Source organism: Cololabis saira, chromosome 17 (genome assembly GCF_033807715.1).
Source record: "Cololabis saira isolate AMF1-May2022 chromosome 17, fColSai1.1, whole genome shotgun sequence".
Classification (NCBI taxonomy): Eukaryota; Metazoa; Chordata; class Actinopteri; order Beloniformes; family Belonidae; genus Cololabis; species Cololabis saira.
This window is the reverse complement of record NC_084603.1, coordinates 39708255-39727876: the sequence shown is the minus strand read 5'-3', so window position 1 is coordinate 39727876 and position 19622 is coordinate 39708255. Positions and strand designations below refer to the sequence as shown.

Genomic DNA, 19622 nt, shown 5'->3' with positions numbered 1-19622 from the left:
ATAATAATAATTCGGGGGGGGCGGACTGCAGGTCAGGATGCAGCTCCTGAAGCTCTGGCCTGCAAACAGAATGACTGCAAAAGTGTGAAAGACGGTTTTCCAGCTCAGGTGTTGATGATGGTGGTGATACCTTTCCCTGTTCCCCCTCACATGTGTTGACCCGTGTTTGCTCTTTGTGCTTGTGCTGCAGGTGGAGGATGAAGAGGATGCATTTGTTCTGGAGGACACCTGTGTCATGAACACAGACAACATGGATACTCACTCCTGGGACACGTCCTCCCTCGCCAGCTCTGACAGCGGAGACCCGGCACACCTGAAACGGCATGAACTCTTCTCCTCCTCTTCTTTTTCAGCTCTTTTCAGGCACACACATGCTCAGTGCAGGCTCCATCAGAACATGGAGAGCACAGTGTCACTTAAACCACCGAACTTGATCTTCTCTCAGCTCCAAGCGGCACGTGTGAGACAGACTCTGATTTAGGTGTTTGGCAGTATATCGCATGACGTGTAAGGCAGAGTGGTGACCTTATTCAGTTTAATTCAAGTTTATTTATGTAGTGTCTATAACCCTGGATTCACACTGATTCGCGCTGAGAGAGGCGTTGAAGGCATCCAGAGCGTCAATTTGAAGTTGAAAAATCTCAACTTTATACAAATGAACAGCGGCGACGCCGAGGCAGCGTCCAATCACAGACCGGGATTCCTGAAGCAAGAAGCCTCGCTCAATACAGATTGTACTTTCATGTACACACAAACGTATGCTCATTCACATGCACACATGAGCAGAGCTGTGCACTAACACACTTATTTTATCAGGAATTAATATATTTCATCCAGCAAACTGACATTTTTGCTGATTTGACTGCGGTTTTTACCAGAACTGATCATGTGAAACAATAACTGATGGGTGAGGAGCTGGATGGTCCCAACTATTTTATTTGCTACATCGATCCAATGCAAAATAATAAAAAAAAACCTGCTTATTAATCACAAAACACAGTTTAAACAAATATGACCAAATCTGCTCCGACCAAAGGCGAGTCGGGCCGAGTAGGTACTAGTGGGAAAAGCCACGTTGGTTTATCTGTTCATGAGTCTCATCTTAGTAAAATGAATATTTTGTCTGTTTTCTGTGATGCTGTGACATGCTGAAGGAAGAGGAAGACGCTGGATCTGAACACCGGTGTCCACGGCTCGGTGCTCAGGCTGAGTCTGCTAAAAGGCATCTCTGCACAGATCGTAGCTGCTGCTGTAAGGCTACACACACAGACGCGCACACGCACGCACACACGCACACACGCACACATTCACAGAACCGGACGGACAGCAGCAGCTGATGTTGAGTCATAATGAAAACCTTTGCTTGTTCTCTCTCAGGACAAAGTGGATGCTGGACTTCCAACTGCAATCGTGAGTGCCACTTCATCACTGCAACAAAAACTCTGCAACCAAGGAACCCGCTGGATTCTGGCTGACTATATCAGCTCTCATCATTTACCTTCATAGATAGATAGATCTTTATTGTCATTATCACTATGTACAACCAAATTAAAAGTGCTCTCCAGTCAGCGCATCATATAAAAATAAAATAACTGAAAAATAAATCAATATAATGAAATAAAAACAAATAAAATAAATATATATATCTAGACACATTCACCCCTCCACACATACATCAACATACTGACAGAAACGTTAAATAAGACTGGCATGTTGTACAAGGATGCTTTGCTCTCTGTGTGCGAGAAAGCACAACGTTTAAGATGATTTTATGATCTCTGAGCTGGTTTATTGACATCTGATTACAGGCGTCTTAACCAGGGCTGGGCAAATCGATTCGATTCCGATTCTTAAGATTCAGAAACGATTAACAAGATTTGATTCGATCCGATTCTGATATTGATTTCAGCTGTTGCATGAATTATATGACTGTATAGTTCTGCAACATATTAATACTAGTATTATACTGAGATTCAACAGCAAGTATTGCAGCTAATGATGCTGTAAGGACCAATCACCTCCCAGAATGCTGATAGAACTGCTTTCAGAAACATTGTGGGGCAGAAGATCCAGGGCAGCAAACAGAGACGTATGAAATCGGTTTAATTTTTTTCCCACATTGCGTTTTTTTTTTTTTTTTTCCATTTTTGGTCTTTTTGGGTTTTTAATTTTTGAGAATTTGGTTTTTAGCATTTTATACAAATGTAACCCCAAGACAGAATATAAAGCAATGAAATATAGACAAATTATGCAATTAGCTGCCAATACTTGCTGTTGAATCTCAATATAATACTAGTATATGTTGCAGAACTGCACAGTCATATAATTCATGCAAAAGCTCAAAAAACTGTTTTAATAACACTAACCCATCTCAATATCGGAATCGGATCGAGTCAAATCATGATAATCAATTTTGAATCTTAAGAATCGGAATTGAATCGATTCTTGACATTTGAATGGATCCCCAGCCCTAGTTTATAGCACGTCTTTTCTTGTTTTGTGAACACCTGTAATGTATTTCATTTTATTAGCTCCCTCTCTGTCCTCCTGCAGTTCAGTTTTTACATTTCTTTTATCCCTGACTTCCCCCTCCTGCTCTAAAGTTGTTATCTGTCTTTCTTTTCTATTTGGTGTTCAGACAATGGGCGGCGTGATCGCTGTGGGAACGTCTCATGGTCTGGCTCTGGTCTTTGGTGAGTTCAGAGGACTTTCTGATCTTCTTCAAGGCTCCTCCCAACTTTCACACTTAAAACTGTTTAATCTGCAGACACAGGTGATAGATGGAGTCCATCAATGTTAACTCCTTATTTCAGGCTGATGTGTTCATGTCTGACGTGGAAGTTCCTACCACATTTATACCATGGTGTCGTTCTGGTCACACACTGCTGCTTGTGAGTTAGTTAGTTAGTTAGTTAGTTAGTTAGTTAGTTACACTGCAAAAACTCAAAATCTTAACAAGAATATTTGTCTTATTTCTAGTTAAAATGTCTCTTTTTTTTTTAGTTAAACAAATCTCATTACACTTAAAACAATTGTCATTACCAGAAAAATAACTTGTTATTTGACAATTTACACCTGTTTCAAGTAGATTTTCACTTATAATAAGTAGAAGAAAATCTGCCAGTGGAACAAGATTTTTTTGCTTGTAATGAGAAGATAAATCTTCCTTATTTCAAGTGAAAATTTACTTGAAACAGGTGAAAATTGTCAAATAAGTTATTTTTCTGGCAATGACTCTTGTTTTAAGTGTAATGAGATTTTTTGACTAAAAATGAGACATTTTAACTTAAAATAATACAAATATTCTTGTTAAGATTTAGAGTTTTTGCAGTGTAGTTAGTTAGTTGGAGGTTCCCATGGGGCTTAAGGTGATACAGTGATGTGTGCTAGGTGTGGGGTTCTTTACGTCACAGATTAAAATAATTTTTTAAAAACATTTTTACTTTGTTTTATTTTTTTAAAGAGTGCTGCAGTTATCTGTCCTCAGAACTGTGGGGGCAGGATAGGTGAGCATGTGTGCATGTGTGTGTAACTGTGTGTGTGCAAACAAGGCTTTACCTGAACTACTAGAGTGGAGGAGGGGGAACAACCACGCCACCCCAGAGACCAGAAACAGACAAGAAGCAGCCCCTTAGTGAAGTTTGCCGTCTTTTTATCACTTTTCAGAATGTCTGTTTGTTCCAGATGGGTGTGCGAGCGCATGGAAAAAGTTAAATTTTTGGTTATTTTAAGGAAGTCCAACCAGGCTGTCAGAGTAGAGCTAATATTAATAATTTTAAAGCTTTTATGATGTTTGATGACTGATAAATGATAAATCTGAGATTTCCAAATCATTCGAAACACTTGTTCTGAATCCAGCCATTGACAGAGTGAGTGATTTTTGCACCATTTTAAGATATACTGTAACATATTAACTAATACTGGTAATACTGGAAGTTGGGTAAGTCTAAACCTCCACAGTCTCTGGTTTTTTGTAACGTTTTTAAGCTAAACGTGGTGGTTTGTTTTTCCATAGAAATGTTGATACGTCCAGTGTCTTAAACCAAGAGGAAGGGGTTTGAAGGGTATCATTGAAAAAAGATCATTTATTTTTGGTAAAACCATCATTGTGATGCAATTCTCCCCATGAGTGAAATGGGAAGAGAATTGCGTCGGATAAGATCATCTTCTATTTTTCAGAGCTGAATGTAGTATAGTTTTGTAAGCTCTGACAGCCTAGACAGATGTTTATGCCTAAATATCTGATGTTTCCTGATTGTAATTTAGTAGTGGGTGTATTCTGGAAATTGCAGTTAATACACAAAACTGTGGATTTGGACAAGTTGGACCCGTTTGGACCATTTAGACTTAATTTTCATTAAACTTCATGTCATGCAGCTCATGTTGATGCTATAACAGAGTCTCAGTAACAACCGTTTTATGTTTACACATAAATGCTGATACGATTTGAGTCGAGTCCCCTTTCTCACTTGCACTGAAAGATTGGGCTTAGAATATTGGGTGTAACTTGAGCGTTCATTGCAGTAAAGGCTCAGAGTATCAATCATTATATCCACCATAGCTGACATGACAATGTTTGGACATTTTAAAAAGACAATTCTCACCAGAAGACGACTGAATGGTTGTGTTCACAGAAGATCCCTCACCTCTGTTTGCTCAGGGTGGCTGGTATTCTGTGGAGTTTTTGGTGGAATGTCTGTGATTTACAAAAGAGACATGGCACATTCATACTGTATTAATATCTTTATCTTGATAATATTCATTCTGAACTGACCAACCAAACATGTTGACTGGAGGAAAAGAACTTTGTTGGTTCTGTTGTGCCACAAAGGGGGTGCTGGTTCAGTTATTAAAGAGTTATTAATAATCGTCTTCCAATAATTATTAATAATTAATAAAGACGATTACTTATCAAAATGAATCAATCAAAATAATAACTAAACAGCAAAATCAGTCTCAAAGTAGATCTTATTCCATACTGCAATGCAAAAACTCAACATCTTACCAGGAATATTTGTCTTATTTCTAGTTAAAATGTCTAATTTTTAGTCGAAAAATCGAGTCATAACCAGAAAATAACTTATTTGACAATTTTCACCTGTTTCAAGTAAATTTTCACTTGAAATAAGTAGAAAAATCTGCCAGTGGAACAAGATTTATCTTCTCATTACAAGCAAAAAAATCTTGTTCCACTGGCAGATTTTTCTAATTATTTTAAGTGAAAATCTACTTGAAACAGGTGAAAATTGTTGTTTTTTCCAGTGATGAGTCTTCTTTTAAGTTTAATTTTTTTCGACTAAAAATGAGACATTTTAACTAGAAATAAGACAAATATTCTTGTTAAGATTTTGAGTTTTTGCAGTGTGCCAGCCTGTTGCCAGGGGTTGCGTTACAGAATAACAGTGAAGGAAGGAAGGAGTCCGAGCACAGACCTTTACAACCAGCAGCTGTGACAAATGTGTATAAAATAAACACAAACAACTTCTCTCATTCAAATTAATCTGAATTTATTTACCAAGGAGTTAAAAGATAATAAAACAAAAAGAAAGATACTGATGCACCCATCCTGGAAACAAGAAATATTGAGCTTCAGAGCTGAAAAACAAGGCATGCAGGGATGCAGAGGCTGCAGTTTACTGTTCATTCCAGGAAGGGACGCACTGGGACATCAAGAGGAATATAAAAAACAATAATTCCATTTAAAATTATTTTAGATTTTTATTACTGATACAATCTCCAAAGGAAACACTTGAACACATGAAAAGTGAATGATGATCCATGAATTCTGTTGTATGGTTTTGATTGAGATTTTAGCAAAGCTGACCAATGTCTCTTTATAACGCTGACAATGATGGCCTTGTACAGGAAAAGGTACGCCCACCCCTGTTCAGTCACTCTTATTTTTGTACATTTAGTCCACTACTCATGTGCACTTTGGTTTCTTTTTTCTTGCATGTGTAATGCTTTTGTCCTGCGGCTTCTTTAGTTTTCCTCTCTTCATTTGTTGTCTGCTTGTATTGGCATTTATGTGCTGTTTAATTCTGTTCTGCTGTGGAACGTATGGACTTGAGAAGCTTAATTATCATATTATCCACAGCTTTTCCAAGTGTGATTTTTATTTTTTTACTATTATTATTATTATTTATTTATTTTATCAAAAAAAGTAATGTCTTGAATTCCCTGTCCAGATACCAACCAGGCTCTCCGGCTGTGCCTGGGAACCAAGAGCACTGGAGCCGAGTTCGGAGCCATATCTGCCATCAGCATCAACCATGACTGCACACGGCTGCTCTGTGGTTTTGCTAAAGGACAGGTAAATAACAAACCCCAAATCACCGGATGATTGGCTTTAAAAAGGTTTAATCAATGGAACCTATCAAAGACTACTGCTCTGACTGATAGGGCTGGGGATCCATTCAAATGTGAAGAATCGATTATCACGCTTTGATTCGATTTGATTCCAATATTGATTTGGGTTAGTGTTATTAAAACAGTTTTTTCAGCTGTTGCATGAATTATATGACTGTAGTTATACATATTAATACTAGTATTTTATTGAGATTCAACAGCAAGTATTGGCAGCTAATGAGGCTGTAAGGACTAGGGACGCCCCGATACCATTTTTTTCACACCGAGTACGAGTAATTTAATTTGTGTACTTGCCGATACAGAGTACCGATACGATACTTCTACCACAAAGATAACTAGGCTAAAAATGCAATGAATTGGTTTTATTTGCAACTAGTGATGCACCGAAATGAAAATTTGTGCCCGAAACTGAAACCGAAAATAATAATAAACACTTGGCTGAATACCGAATAACATACCGAACAATGGTCCTTCCCAGTTTTTCATTTATTACCAATATTTTCACCATTGCATAAATCAAATAAATGTGCAGGGAAATACCCGCCAGTCACAATTTGTCCTATTATACTTATTGTATTTTTTTTATTTGAAGCCTTGTATAATAATTGTAAAAAAAAAAAGAACCTGTGATAGGTGAAATCCACGAAGTAGCAACCTTTTTTTTTTTTTTTATTATTATACAAGGCTTCAAATTGCAGAGATCAGCCCCGCTCCACCACGACCCAAGTAATTGGACTTGAACGGGAGAAAATGAAAAATTATTATGAAAAAAATACAATAAGTACAGTAGGACTAATTGTGACTGGCGTGTATTCCACTGCTCTTCTGATGCTGCTGCATCCTGACTCTGTAGCGTCTCTTTCTTCTAAAGTCGCGGTGCAGGTGTGTTTTTTCCAGAGAAGAACATAGTTATGGGTCGTTGTTGTCGCTCTTTTTTCTTCTGGGTAAAAAGATTGTTATAAACCGACATGGATTATATCTGAGACTGTAATGAACGATTCATCAAAGGTCCCGTTCTTGAGCTGCTGCTGAAGCTCATTGGCCGTTCTCAGCTTGTTGCTAAGCAACCAACGTTATTGACACAGGAAGTGAAGAAGCGGGAAGACTGTTTAGCCAATCAGAATGCAGAACACGATGCACAATGCAAATCCGTGAAGCAGCGAGACGTGAAAGGAGAACCGTTATAGCCAGAGATTACTGTATATGGCCAAAATGATAAAGAAGCTTCTCAACCAAAATGGTCACAATATGCTATTTATATTCAATAATGAGAATAACTTTTACTTCATTAAAATGTAGATTTGTTTTAATTTACAGGGTAAAATATGTAGGTTATAAAAGGACAATGTTGCGCCTGTGTTCTTGACCTGTTTTAATGTGCACGGTTAGATTACGATGTGGGATCTTGCCAATGGGAAGCTTCTGAGAACCATCACTGATGCTCATCCTCCAGGAACAGCTATCCTGCACGTTAAGGTAGGTCCCGTTGGAAGTTCAGGCTCCTAGTCCTTTACGGGATACCATTCCCCCTTTCAGTCTACATTTACTTCTGCTTTACTTCATTTCTAATATGCTAGATATAAATATACTATCTACTAGTCATCAGAGTTTTAACTGTGCCTAACTGGTCCTAACGAGACACCACAGAAACCACAGAAACTGATGGTGTCGGCTGCACATGATGTTGCAAATGCTTTTGGATGTTTTCTGAATGATTGTCCTCTGATTTCTGTTACTTCTTGTTTCCCTTTTTTGTGTCTGTAGTTCACAGATGACCCAACTCTGGCTGTGTGCAACGACAGTGGAGGGTCTGTGTTCGAACTGGCTTTCAGGTGAACTGCTCTGCCTTATATTTAGATTAGAACAAATATCTGTTTATTAACAGGGTTTACTCACTTCAAGATCCATGAGTTCTGCTTTAAAGATAACACTATTTACCTTGCATCCATCCCCCCGTCTTTCCCTTCGTCCTTCCCATCCCAGGTTTCCTTTGAATAATGGGTTTTTAGTAGTGCTGTCAGGCGATTAAAAAAAAGAATCTAATTAATTACAGGATTTACAATTAATCTAATTAATCGCATTTTAATCTCATATCTGCTAAAGGTCCCCAAATAAAGAATTCTAATTCTAGGACATTACAAAATTGCAGTGTATGACTAATCAATTGAATACACTAAGAAGATTTGAAATCCACATTTTTATTGGTGAAGTGTTTCATAAATGAAATTCAAAAGAAAAAGCTCAAGCACATCAGCAAACCAATTAGGCCAGGTGCATTATTCAAAAATGCAATGCAAATACAGTTAAATAAATAAAATTCAGAAATAAAATAAGACTGAGTCTCAACTAGGCCCTTAAGCAGACTCTCAATTCAAAATTAAAACTAAAGCTGACTCAATACAGCAATTCAAGTACTAGTAGCTGTAACGTTTACAGTGGAACTTGTCCGGACATGTTTAGTGTTTAAATGATAATTCAGGCTGGAGCAGCTCCGCTGAGAGGAACATTATTTTTTACCAAAGGTAGGTAATAAAACTTGAACATTTATTGAAAGCCTTGTTAACGCCCTCTCTATTCACGTTTGTTGAAAACGAGTGGTCACATGACCAGTTGGTCGTATATAGGTGACACATTTGAACATATTGGCTGTAGTTTTATATCAATTTATGTTGTTAAGAAGTGACTTTAAATCCAGAAAATAGAGACGTGCGTCTCTAAACACACGTTTAGTTCTGATTTCAGACCTGCAAGACCTGCTTTCAGTTATTTGTGGGGGATTGAGGTGGTGCAGGAAACTTTCTTTTGATGAGTAATTGATGGCTATTTGTGACTCGGATTGGTTTATTTATTGAAGTTTTTTTATTTAAAGGAGCATGAGGCAGGATTGAGGCAGGATTTATTAAAAGAAATTGGTATACGTTTTAAGTTTTCTAGTAATAATGTCAGATGAAGCGTTCCAAACCAAAACAAATGATTCCTCTAGTGTATCTCTCCTTTGCCTTGAACAGGCTGTGTGCTGCAAAATGTGCTGCAATTCTGGGCCCGAATTTCCTGCGCTGTCCTGCGGATGTGACGTCACATGACGCTGCATGTACATTCTCCCCGTTCTCCCGTGCCGGCTTCACTGTTGGCTGCAGTACCCCCGATGGCCGTTGTGGCGAAGGGTGGCGCTAGAGAGTCTCATTTCTTAAAAGGAGCCTCATGCTTCTTTAAGTATTTATTTATTTATTTATTTCAGGTTGAAGATTTTAATTCAATACTTATTTATTTCAGGTTGAAGTTTATTTAATATTTATTTAAGTTAGTAAAATGGCATGTTGATATACGTCCATTTTATACCTCTGATATATTTGGGATGAGGAGAGGTGTGGGGGCAGGGGGGTGGGGGGGCCTCCAAATTACATTTCGCTTAGGGCCCCAATTCGGTCAGGGACGACCCTGCAATTTCCCCTTTATAAATCACATTCTTCCTGCAAGTTTGTGCAGCTGAATTTGGCAATGCAATGTTTATAAATGAGGCCTCTGTTCTGATTGAAATGTCATTTTCGCAGCATAAATGTATCATCTGATTGATTGTCTCCGTAATAATGTGAGTGACTTATGAGGAGTGTGATGGCAATTCCAGCCTCAGTGGGGGTTTGTTTCTCACTAGGGGATGGTTGTGTTTCCCTTACCAGGAGGGTGATGGGAATGAGGTCATGTGACTCGCGGTGTCTCTTCAGTGGCTCTAAAGGGGAGGTGTGCTGCGTGGAACCTCTCCGAGCTCCCCCAGACTTCAGAGACCATCCCATCACTCAGTACTGTCTGCTGGCTATGGCCTCTCTGACCAAGGTACGAAATAGGCACATCACCAAATCCCATCAACCTTTATTAGTCTAGCGCTTTTCATACAAAATAAAAAATGCAACGCAAAGCGCTTTACATAAAACATCCAGGCCAGAACGACCCCCAGGACGACCACCCTGCGTGCTTGTCCAGCTCTTTGCTCATAGCTATTGAGCAGAGGTCTACCATCCAGGTGCCATAGAGTAAAAACGCTGCCATGTTTCTGGATCAGCCTGTTCATGTAGAACGGGTGTTTTCACCAACAACCTACCATCCACCTGCAGAGGAACTGGTTTAGTGACCGGTTGGAACAACTGCTGGACTGAATTTTTACTTTATGGCACCTGGATTTACTCACCTCTGGTAACGAGAAAGGAAAAGAAACATGTGAACGGGACTGAAAAGTACAGAAGAGTATCGGGGCCAGGCAGGAGAAAAATAAAAATAATATTTTAGAGGAGGAAGATTTTTTTTTCATTATGCACTTTGAGAAAAAAGTCGAAATGTCCAGAAATAAGTCGAAATGTCGAGACTAATATTGAAGTACAATTTCGAGAAAAAAGTCGATATGTTGAGAAAAAAGTCAATTATTCACGAAATTTTCACTTTATTGAAATTGTATTTCAACATTATTCTTGACATTTTGACTTTTTTCTCGAAGTGCACAATAAAAAAAAAAATTCCCCTCTCAAATATTTTTTCTCCTGCATGGCCCTAATACCTTAAACAGAATAACTCTTCGGCCCAGGTCTTATCTGGATTTTTCTCTCTCTTTTTTTTTTTAAATAGTTAGAGATCAGATGTTGATGTTTTGTTTAATTGCCATTTCATTATCTAAAGTTCCTCTCTTTTCCTAAATGTATCCATTCAGCAGTGTGTTTGAGTAATGATGCTTATACATTTTGGTTTCCCTTTCCAGATTCTTGTCATTGGTCTGAAGCCCCAGCTGAACGTTTGGATGACATTTCCTTACAGCAAGGTTTGACCATGTGCTTCTTCTCCTTGTACTTAATGAAAGTATATGAAAGTATACCTTAGAAGGTTCTTTCATTGTCAGTCTATAAAGAGGTCATATTGTAATTTGTAACAACTCAATTGTTCTGTTGTCACTCGAGCAGTGAATTACTCAACGTTCCTTCATGGTACGCCATTTCCCTAGGATCTCCTTAAGGCTGAGTTCTGGTTCTGCGTTAAACCTACTCCGTAGGGTAGGCGGCTACGCGGGAGTCTCTCCGTAGCCATGCCTGACCTGCACCTCCAAAAAATGTAACTTCCCAGACCCAACGCAGACCGAGAGGGCTGTGATTAGTTTGCTTGGTAGCAACGCATTTCCGGTTCCGGTTCGTGAAGCAGTCATGAACTTTCAGCGCTCTTTTCTTCGTGTGTGTGATTTTTTTTTTTTGTTTTGGGTTGTTTTTTGTTTTTTTTTGCACAATAGTTGTCCTTATCTCTTTGATTCACTCAGTGTGTTTACATGGGAAGTTTAATTCCTCTTTAATTCAGAATTAAAATTAAATCCGATTTAAAATGATTAGAAATTACCATGTAAACACCTAATTCTGAATGAAAATGGTCATTCCAAATTAAACCTAATTCCGAAGTAAGTGGCTGGTTTATTCCGATTTTAAATCCGAATAGAATAACGATCATGTTTACACTCATTCCTCTTTAAATTAATTCCGATATTTCTTTCTGCTCGTTCCCTCTCCCGTCTGTCTCCATGACGCTTATATTCCACACTGGGCTGGTTTTCCAAACAAAGTTTCAAGATGGCAGCACGCAGTAAACGCTGGTCAAGAGCAGAGACCATTTATTTAATAAATAGAAATAATTAAAAGAACAGATGGACACAGGAAACATAAAAATTGTGAGCTTTTCAAAGTTGTAGCAGCTTACAGTTAGTTAGTTTTTCTTCCGGTAGTTTAACTTCCGGTCCCCCCCTATCCAATCAGAACCTTCCCAACCCCCAGACCTGTAGAGGAATTGGATAAAGCCGATCAAACGTGTTTTCCATGTAAACCTCAATTCAGAATTACTATTTCCATGTAAATTCTTTTTTTTTTTTTTTTTTTTTAAAGATTTTTTTGGGCTCTAGTGGCCCTTTATTGGAGATGCAGACTGGAAAGGGGTAGAGAGAGAGAACGGGGAAGACACGCAGTAAAGGTGCGCGGGCTGGATTCGAACCCGCGACCGCTGCAGGAGGAGGACTGTAGCCTCAGTATATGAGCTGCTGCTTAACCCACTGCGCCACCAAGCGGCCCATTTCCATGTAAATTCAAAGGAAAATAGTTTAATTCGGAGTAATTAATTCCGAATTAAAAAACATCATGTAACCGTGGCCACTGTGACTGAAAAAGATGGAAGCTAAACAAAGTATCAACTAGCACTCTGGGGGGGTATTGCACCGCGGAGAAATGGAGTGACGGAGAAGTCCGAAGGGTTCACGACGGCGTCACGGCAATGGCGTAGGATCTGCGTTGGTTTAACACAGAACCTTAAATCAGGCTTTAGGCAGGATGGCCTTCCATGGCCAGTGTGGTACAGGCGTCATTTATGAGCTGCCTGGTCATGTCGACTCAGAAATTCATAAAATGACATGTGGTGTGATCATGTGAACAACCACTCCTGTGTGGATTTATTCAGATGTCTTATTCTATGCATATAATTGATCACTGCTCATGCTGGCAGGATAGAAAACAAGAAGTGTGGTGTCAGACTCGCCTTCATGTCAGCAGTGTTCCTTCTAGTAATTGGGGTTGTGCTCCATCTTCTTCCCCCAGTCTGATGCATCCAGTATTCCTCAGCTGGCCTGGCAGTTTGTTCCTGTTCAGAAGACTGTCAACCCCATCCTGGCCTTCTCTAAAGGAGATACTGTCCACTTCCTTCTGGTATCTCACACATGCCATTTATAACCTTATAACCTGCTTGGGTCATATTAGTTGTTATTACAATTTCTCAGAGGTCTGTCTGCTGAGGAGTTCTCTCGGGAAACTGATCTTGTGTGAAATGGTTTGTTCAGGTCAAGAAAGAGGAGATGGGAACCATCCACGTGATCAAACAGAGACACCTCCACCTCAGTTGTGACATCATCAGCCTCAACGTAGGTCCCCAGCATTGACCTCTGCATATTCACACATACTACACACTGGCATGTGCTCTTTGTGTGTACGTTTGTAAGGGGGTGGTACAGTTGTTGGGTCCAGTTGGTTGGGGGTTGCGTTTAAACTAGTGTTGTCCCGATTGATCGGCCGCTCGATCAATTGGGCCCGATCACGGCATTTTCAAAATATCGGTATCGGCCAAAAAGGTATCAGGACATACCTAGTTATTAATGTTTTTAATGTATATTAAATCGTTTTATATATCGTTGCATTTAACGTCACTTCCGGCCAGAGAAACTAACATGGTTTACATGTTTGAATTGTGAAATGTTCTATCTGTTCATGTTCATTAAGCTGCTGCTATTCATTTCAGTCCATTCAGAATGTTGCACTAAGGTTAAGCCAATAAGTATTTACATTTTCTTGTGTTTGTGAGATTGACTGGATGTCATTCAACTACCTCTTTTGAAGTTAAATGTATTTATTTTTGTTATTGCACTATTCTGCACTTTTTGTTTTAGTTTACAATTTCATGTTTTAACATTTTGTGGCACCAGAGCTGATAAGCTTTGTTGAAATATATGTCCATGTTGTTTCCAATGGACAAGAAAAGAAACTTGGGATAATTAAGTTTTAGTCCTCTTTTTTTTTTTTTTTTTAATTCATTGCCAAAATGTATCTGATCAGGAAAAAGTAGAAATGTATCGGGAACCAAAAAAAGTGATCGGATCGGGAAAAATCGGGATCGGCAGATACTCAAACTCAAGTGATCGGGATCGGATCGGGAGCTAAAAAATCCTGATCGGGACAACCCTAGTTTAAATTATTTGCAAATTAATGCATTCTGTTTATATTTTCATTTTGCAGAGCCTTTCTGAAATTGGGGTTTTAGATGAAATTGGTGCTTGTAAGCTTATTCATGGATGTGCACATACTTGTGTCTGCAGTGGATCAACGGTCGGACCCTGGTCCTGGTTGACAGCCATGAGAAACTCCAGGTGGTAGACCGGCCCACGCAGGAGATCCTGGAGACCCAGGACCTGGAGCAGGTGCAGCTGGTCTACAACAGCAGACACTTCAAATCGCTGGCCACTGGAGGGAACGTCTCCCAGGCCCTGGTGAGCTTCACATCAGTGTGCTGCATGTGAAGGCTGAGATTAAGCACCAATATGCGTGGAAAAGTGGAAAAGTAATCACAACTCATGTTAGTTAGGAACGACTGTGGGTTTTGTATGCTCACCATGGAAATTAAGATCCAACTAGAACCAATTTCAGTCCAGACGCATACTCTTTTATCAATAGATGCATGGATTACCCTTGAAACTGCAATTAGAATTTATACATGTAAAATACAACACATGAAAAATATGTTGGTTTTGCAAAAACTCCCATGTATTGCAAAAAAAAGTTATGTTCTCATGAAGGGGATTTTCTGGTAATTAAAAAATATAATTCTTTTTCAAACTTCCAATGGAAACTTTTTACCTATAAAGGGGTGTCAAGATTCAAGACAACTTTATTAATCCCTTGAAGGGCAATTTGATTTGGCAGCTCACGCCCAAACACACACATAACAAACACATAACACATTTAATAGAACACAGAGAGAAAGTTGGCAGCTGTGTGCAAAAATCTGCAATTTGTTGCATTAAAAAGTGCTGATACCAATAAATTAATTAAAAAACAGTCTATACGAACACTGTATACACATTCCTAGAAGGTTCACAGTACCTAAATATACATTCCAAACAAATTCATAAGGATAAATTTAAATTTAATAGCCGAACAGCAGAGGGGATAAAAGACTTGGAAAAGCGATTGCCCTTACACACAGGTTGTGCATAACGACGTCCTGAAGGCAGGAGTGAAAATTATTTTCCTAAGACATGCCCAGAAGTTCCCAGAATACTCTGAGTTTTCCTCAAAACCCCTCTTGTTGAATGTTGAAGTTTTTCACAGTTGTACGTGAAGTGATTCGTTATTCCTTTATTTGTATTACTTTGATGATAATGTCTTCATCATTGTTTATGATTCATTATCATTATTCACATTCTTTTTGATTTTAGTCCCATCTTCAATTTTTTTATCAATTAAGAATTTCAACTCAACCTCCCCCCACATTTCAACTTTTTTCTCGATATTTCGACTTTTTTCTCGAGATTGTGCTTCAACATTAATCTTGATATTTCGCCTTTTTCCTCAACATTTCAACTTTTTTCTCGACATTTCGACTTTTTTCTCAACATTTCGCCTTTCGCCATTTGCCTTCATTCTTATACAAGACTTTTCATTTTTGCGGCTTCAGACATATTTGTTTTTTGTGTTTTTGGTCCAATATGGCTCTTTCAACATTTTGGGTTGCAGATCCCCGGTCTAGACTCAAGACTGATGAGCTGATGATGGGGATAACTGCTGACTTTCTGCTCCTCTGTTTCTGTTCCAGGCCTTGGTGGGAGAAAAGGCCTGCTACCAGTCAGTGTCCAGTTACGCAGGGCAGATTCTGTGTTTGGGCACAAAGGTACTGCTTCATGTTCTTCTTAACGCTGTGTCATTGCTGTAGACTGTGGAGGCAGAAAATATAAATTGCTTGTTCTTCCAGGCTTGCAAAGTTAATGAAATAATCTTTCTCCTCTGAACATTTTGTTGTACTGAAATGATCACTGGTCAGAGCTAAATATCTTTATCCAATGATTCTTATTATCTAAACCCTTTTTGTCAGATGTTCTCTTTCATTATCTTCTTGTGATGGTCAGGTGATAAAAGCATCATCAAGACATCATCAGACATTACATAGTGACTCAGGAGAGCAGTCAGGAACTGAATTATCGCAACTATGTCATCCTTTATGAAAAGCTTTGTGTAACAATAACAATAGTTTTGTGTTTCATATCAACCCTAACTAGTGTGCATATAGGCTGAATTTTGCACATCTGAGATTTTATGGGTTTCCATACAAACTAATGGACATTCTGTTGACTCAAGTAAACACACATGCAGTATTTATAAGAGGGGCTTGAGATTTTGTTTTGAGGAATCAAAAGTTGGAAATAGAAACATAAAAACCTATGACATGTCAAAAAACCACAGTTAGAAATTAAGAGCTTGATTTTTATGGCGGTGGGGGTTATTATCCGTGATTTAGAGTGAGTTGGAGAGACCAAAGTTCATCTGTGCTACAGACGTCAGCTTCCATTCAAAAAGCACTCTGAGCTTTGGGGGGATTTGACAGCAACTCGAAAGTCACATTGTCACAAAAATTAGATAGACTGAATGCCAAAGGAAATAAATAATTATCTTTTTTAAAACAATTAAGCAAGTGTCTAATATCTTGGGATTTGTTTAGAAATCAAATGTATAATATCTGAGAAGTTTTAAGGATTTGAGTCACCCAACTGTAATGTCTGGTTTGCCCTGATTGAGCAGAATGTTTATATTTTTTTAATAGTTGAAATAGCTAAAAAGCGAAAAGGAACAACACAGATGATGGTGGAAAAAATGGTGCAAGAAGATAGAATAATGAAGAGAATCAGGATCACAATAGGTTGAATGCTGAGTGGATTCTGATAGTAGAGGTTCACAATTAGCTCTTGTCTGAAATGATTGTGTTATTTTGTTTTGCAGTCGGCTCACATCATGGCTCTAAGGACCTGGAAAGAGGTACGTGAACTGACTGGAGAGATTTCAGACCTCATATTCTGAAGATGGTAGCACAAGGCTTCTTTAACACACACCTAATCTATGTATATGTCCCACATCAGTAACATATCTGAAGTGAGCAGATCAGTTACATTTCTCTGTAACTAAACCAAATCATTTTTGAATATTGGGGTTAATGTCTGATCCTACTATGGGATCAGTGCATCCCTAGTAGACTAATGCCAGTACCAGTACATATTGATGGTCTGCATTGACGTCACTTCCCCACTGGACCAGCCCCCTTACTCACACTGAGTGGCAAAAACAGCTGCAACTAGTGGAGAAGACGGGATAACAGCCGATTATGGGCTTAAATTAAAGGGGACCTATTATGAAAGACAGGTTTTTTCTTGCTTTAACATATATAAAGTGGTCTCCCCTCAGCCTGCCAACTCAGAGAAGGAGGAAAGCAACCAGATTCTGCAGTGTCTGTACAGCCGCCCGGATGAGCCGTCCAGTGTGATGTGGATCTACGAGCTGTTCAGATTCTGCCCTTTCATTACGTAACAAAAATGCGATTTACATAGTTTGGCCTCCGATGCGCGAAACCACGCCACAACTAACTCCGCCGGCCGGAGCTTCCACCATTTTTTCGTAGCGGTGTACCGTGTCATTCAGGCAGCCAATCAGCACAGAGCCTCATTATCATAGCCCCGCCCACTCAGAATCCTGCATAGATAATGAGGTTAGAGAATGGGAAGATAAAGACATGGTTTAGAGGCTGAATTTCTAATTTATTTAGCAAAAACAATCAAAAGCTTGTTTTTAAGGCATTCAAGGCCTGTTTAAAATAGGTATTAGATTAGGTATTAGATGCCAAAATAGGTCCCCTTTAAAGTCAGTTTGACTTGACAGTGACCCGTACAGTTACCAAGAACCAGTGGTCCATGGACATTAATATTTGGTACAGTTACCAAGAACCAGTGGTCCATGGACATTAATATTTGGTACAGTTACCAAGAACCAGTGGTCCATGGACATTCATATTTGGTACAGTTACCAAGAACCAGTGGTCCATGGACATTAATATTTGGTATAGTTACCAAGAACCAGTGGTCCATGGACAATAATATTTGGCCATGAATCCAGCTTCCTGATATTTATATGTACTTAATTTCTACGCCGGGGAAATACACGAAGCAAAGCTTGAAGGCTTACAAAAGTCTTGATGCTTGGTCCGACTTCAAGCCAGGATTTGTTGGCGAAATCAAAGTGACGAGGACACTGAACTTTATGATTTGACCGTTTAACGTTAGCTACCCAAAAATCCAACATTACCTGATACAAAATGGGAACCACAAATCCACGTTTCCGTGTCTGGAATCCAGTTTTTTCTGTGAATTGCAGTGATCCATTTGTCTCTCTTAAGCTTATTTTTCGGTAGTCTGTGAAACGATAACTCTGATTTCTTGCTAAATCTATGAGTACAGTCGATCGCACAACAGCTCTTTCCCATTTTAGATGTTTTCCAGTTGCTCAAACTGAAAGTTTACGCTGACACTCAGTCTTTCTGACACTCAGTCTTTCTGTCACTCAGTCTTTCTGACACTCAGGGGTAAATCCACAAAGAATAGATTGCGCCCGCAAATAGCGCTGTGAATTGCGCTGCTTTAGCGCCCGCAATTTGCCCTGCTTTAAGGTCCTATTCACAAAAGATTTTGCTCTAATGATATACCGGAGCAAACACGCCCATAAAGTTTTGCGGCTGAGTGCAATTTGCCCTTGTCTGAGTGAGCGGAGCTGTTTCCAGTGTTCTCCATATTTCAGCACACAGATTGGTCCATAATGAAAACTGCAGAAATAAAAAATAAAGTCGAGCCACAGTGCCACTGAATTTCACTGAGATCTGAGATCGAGATGTTGTGGATGAGGTGGTGGACAGGAAAACGACATTATTTGGTGGTCACAGTAAAAGTAGAAAAATATAGTCCACTTTTCTAAAGCTCGACTCTCACAGATCTATCCCAGTGTCACTGACGAATGCGACAAATGTCATGCCTCGTCCTGCAATTTAACCCATATGTTTTACTCTTGCCCACTACTTTCTCGCTTTTGGTCGAATTATTTTGACACCATGTCAAAAATACTCTCGGTGAATATAAAAGTCTCCCCCCATGTTGCCATATTCGGGCTCCCAGAGGACCATGGCCGGTTTACTTCAAACCAAATAGACATTTTGGCTTTTACTTCCTTACTGGCAAGACGCCACCTTCTTCTCCACTGGAAGTCGACTAAGGCTCCTTCTAGTACCCAGTGGCTCAACGACACCATGTTTTTTCTGAAGCTGGAAAAGATTAAATATTCACTGAAGGGTAGTTGCAACAAATTTTATAATAAGTGGCTTCCCTTTCTTACATTCTTCCACTCTCTCCAGTCCCTGCCTCCTGATTGACGGATCCCCCCTCCCTCTCTTCTCTCATTCCTCTCTTTCTTCCTCCTTTTTATTTATCTTTTTATTTACTTTTCTTTTGTTTTTGGGTTTTTTTTTGTTTTTTTTTCCCCCCTTTTTACTCATCTATTTTTTTAATTCATACTGTTTAGCTTAAATACTTAAATATTACTTATATATAAGAATATCATAATTTTCGTGTATTTGTCATTGTTTTGTGTGGATTTTTTGTTCTGTTCTTA

The 19622-nt window shown here is 39.0% G+C and overlaps 1 protein-coding gene across 2 annotated transcripts in view; it reads left to right on the top strand.

Moving 5' to 3' along the window:
* vps8 (VPS8 subunit of CORVET complex) overlaps positions 1-19622 on the top strand; it is an 87079-nt gene that overhangs the window by 5108 nt on the left and 62349 nt on the right. For both annotated transcript variants that reach the window (XM_061744720.1, XM_061744721.1), the window contains exons 3-16: positions 191-321; positions 1155-1251; positions 1378-1410; positions 2639-2693; positions 6189-6313; positions 7759-7845; positions 8134-8201; positions 10047-10200; positions 11114-11173; positions 12975-13082; positions 13214-13294; positions 14243-14413; positions 15739-15813; positions 16917-16952. In XM_061744720.1, coding sequence (XP_061600704.1) covers positions 191-321; positions 1155-1251; positions 1378-1410; positions 2639-2693; positions 6189-6313; positions 7759-7845; positions 8134-8201; positions 10047-10200; positions 11114-11173; positions 12975-13082; positions 13214-13294; positions 14243-14413; positions 15739-15813; positions 16917-16952 — 1281 coding nt within the window. The remainder of the gene's footprint in view (positions 1-190; positions 322-1154; positions 1252-1377; positions 1411-2638; positions 2694-6188; positions 6314-7758; positions 7846-8133; positions 8202-10046; positions 10201-11113; positions 11174-12974; positions 13083-13213; positions 13295-14242; positions 14414-15738; positions 15814-16916; positions 16953-19622) is intronic.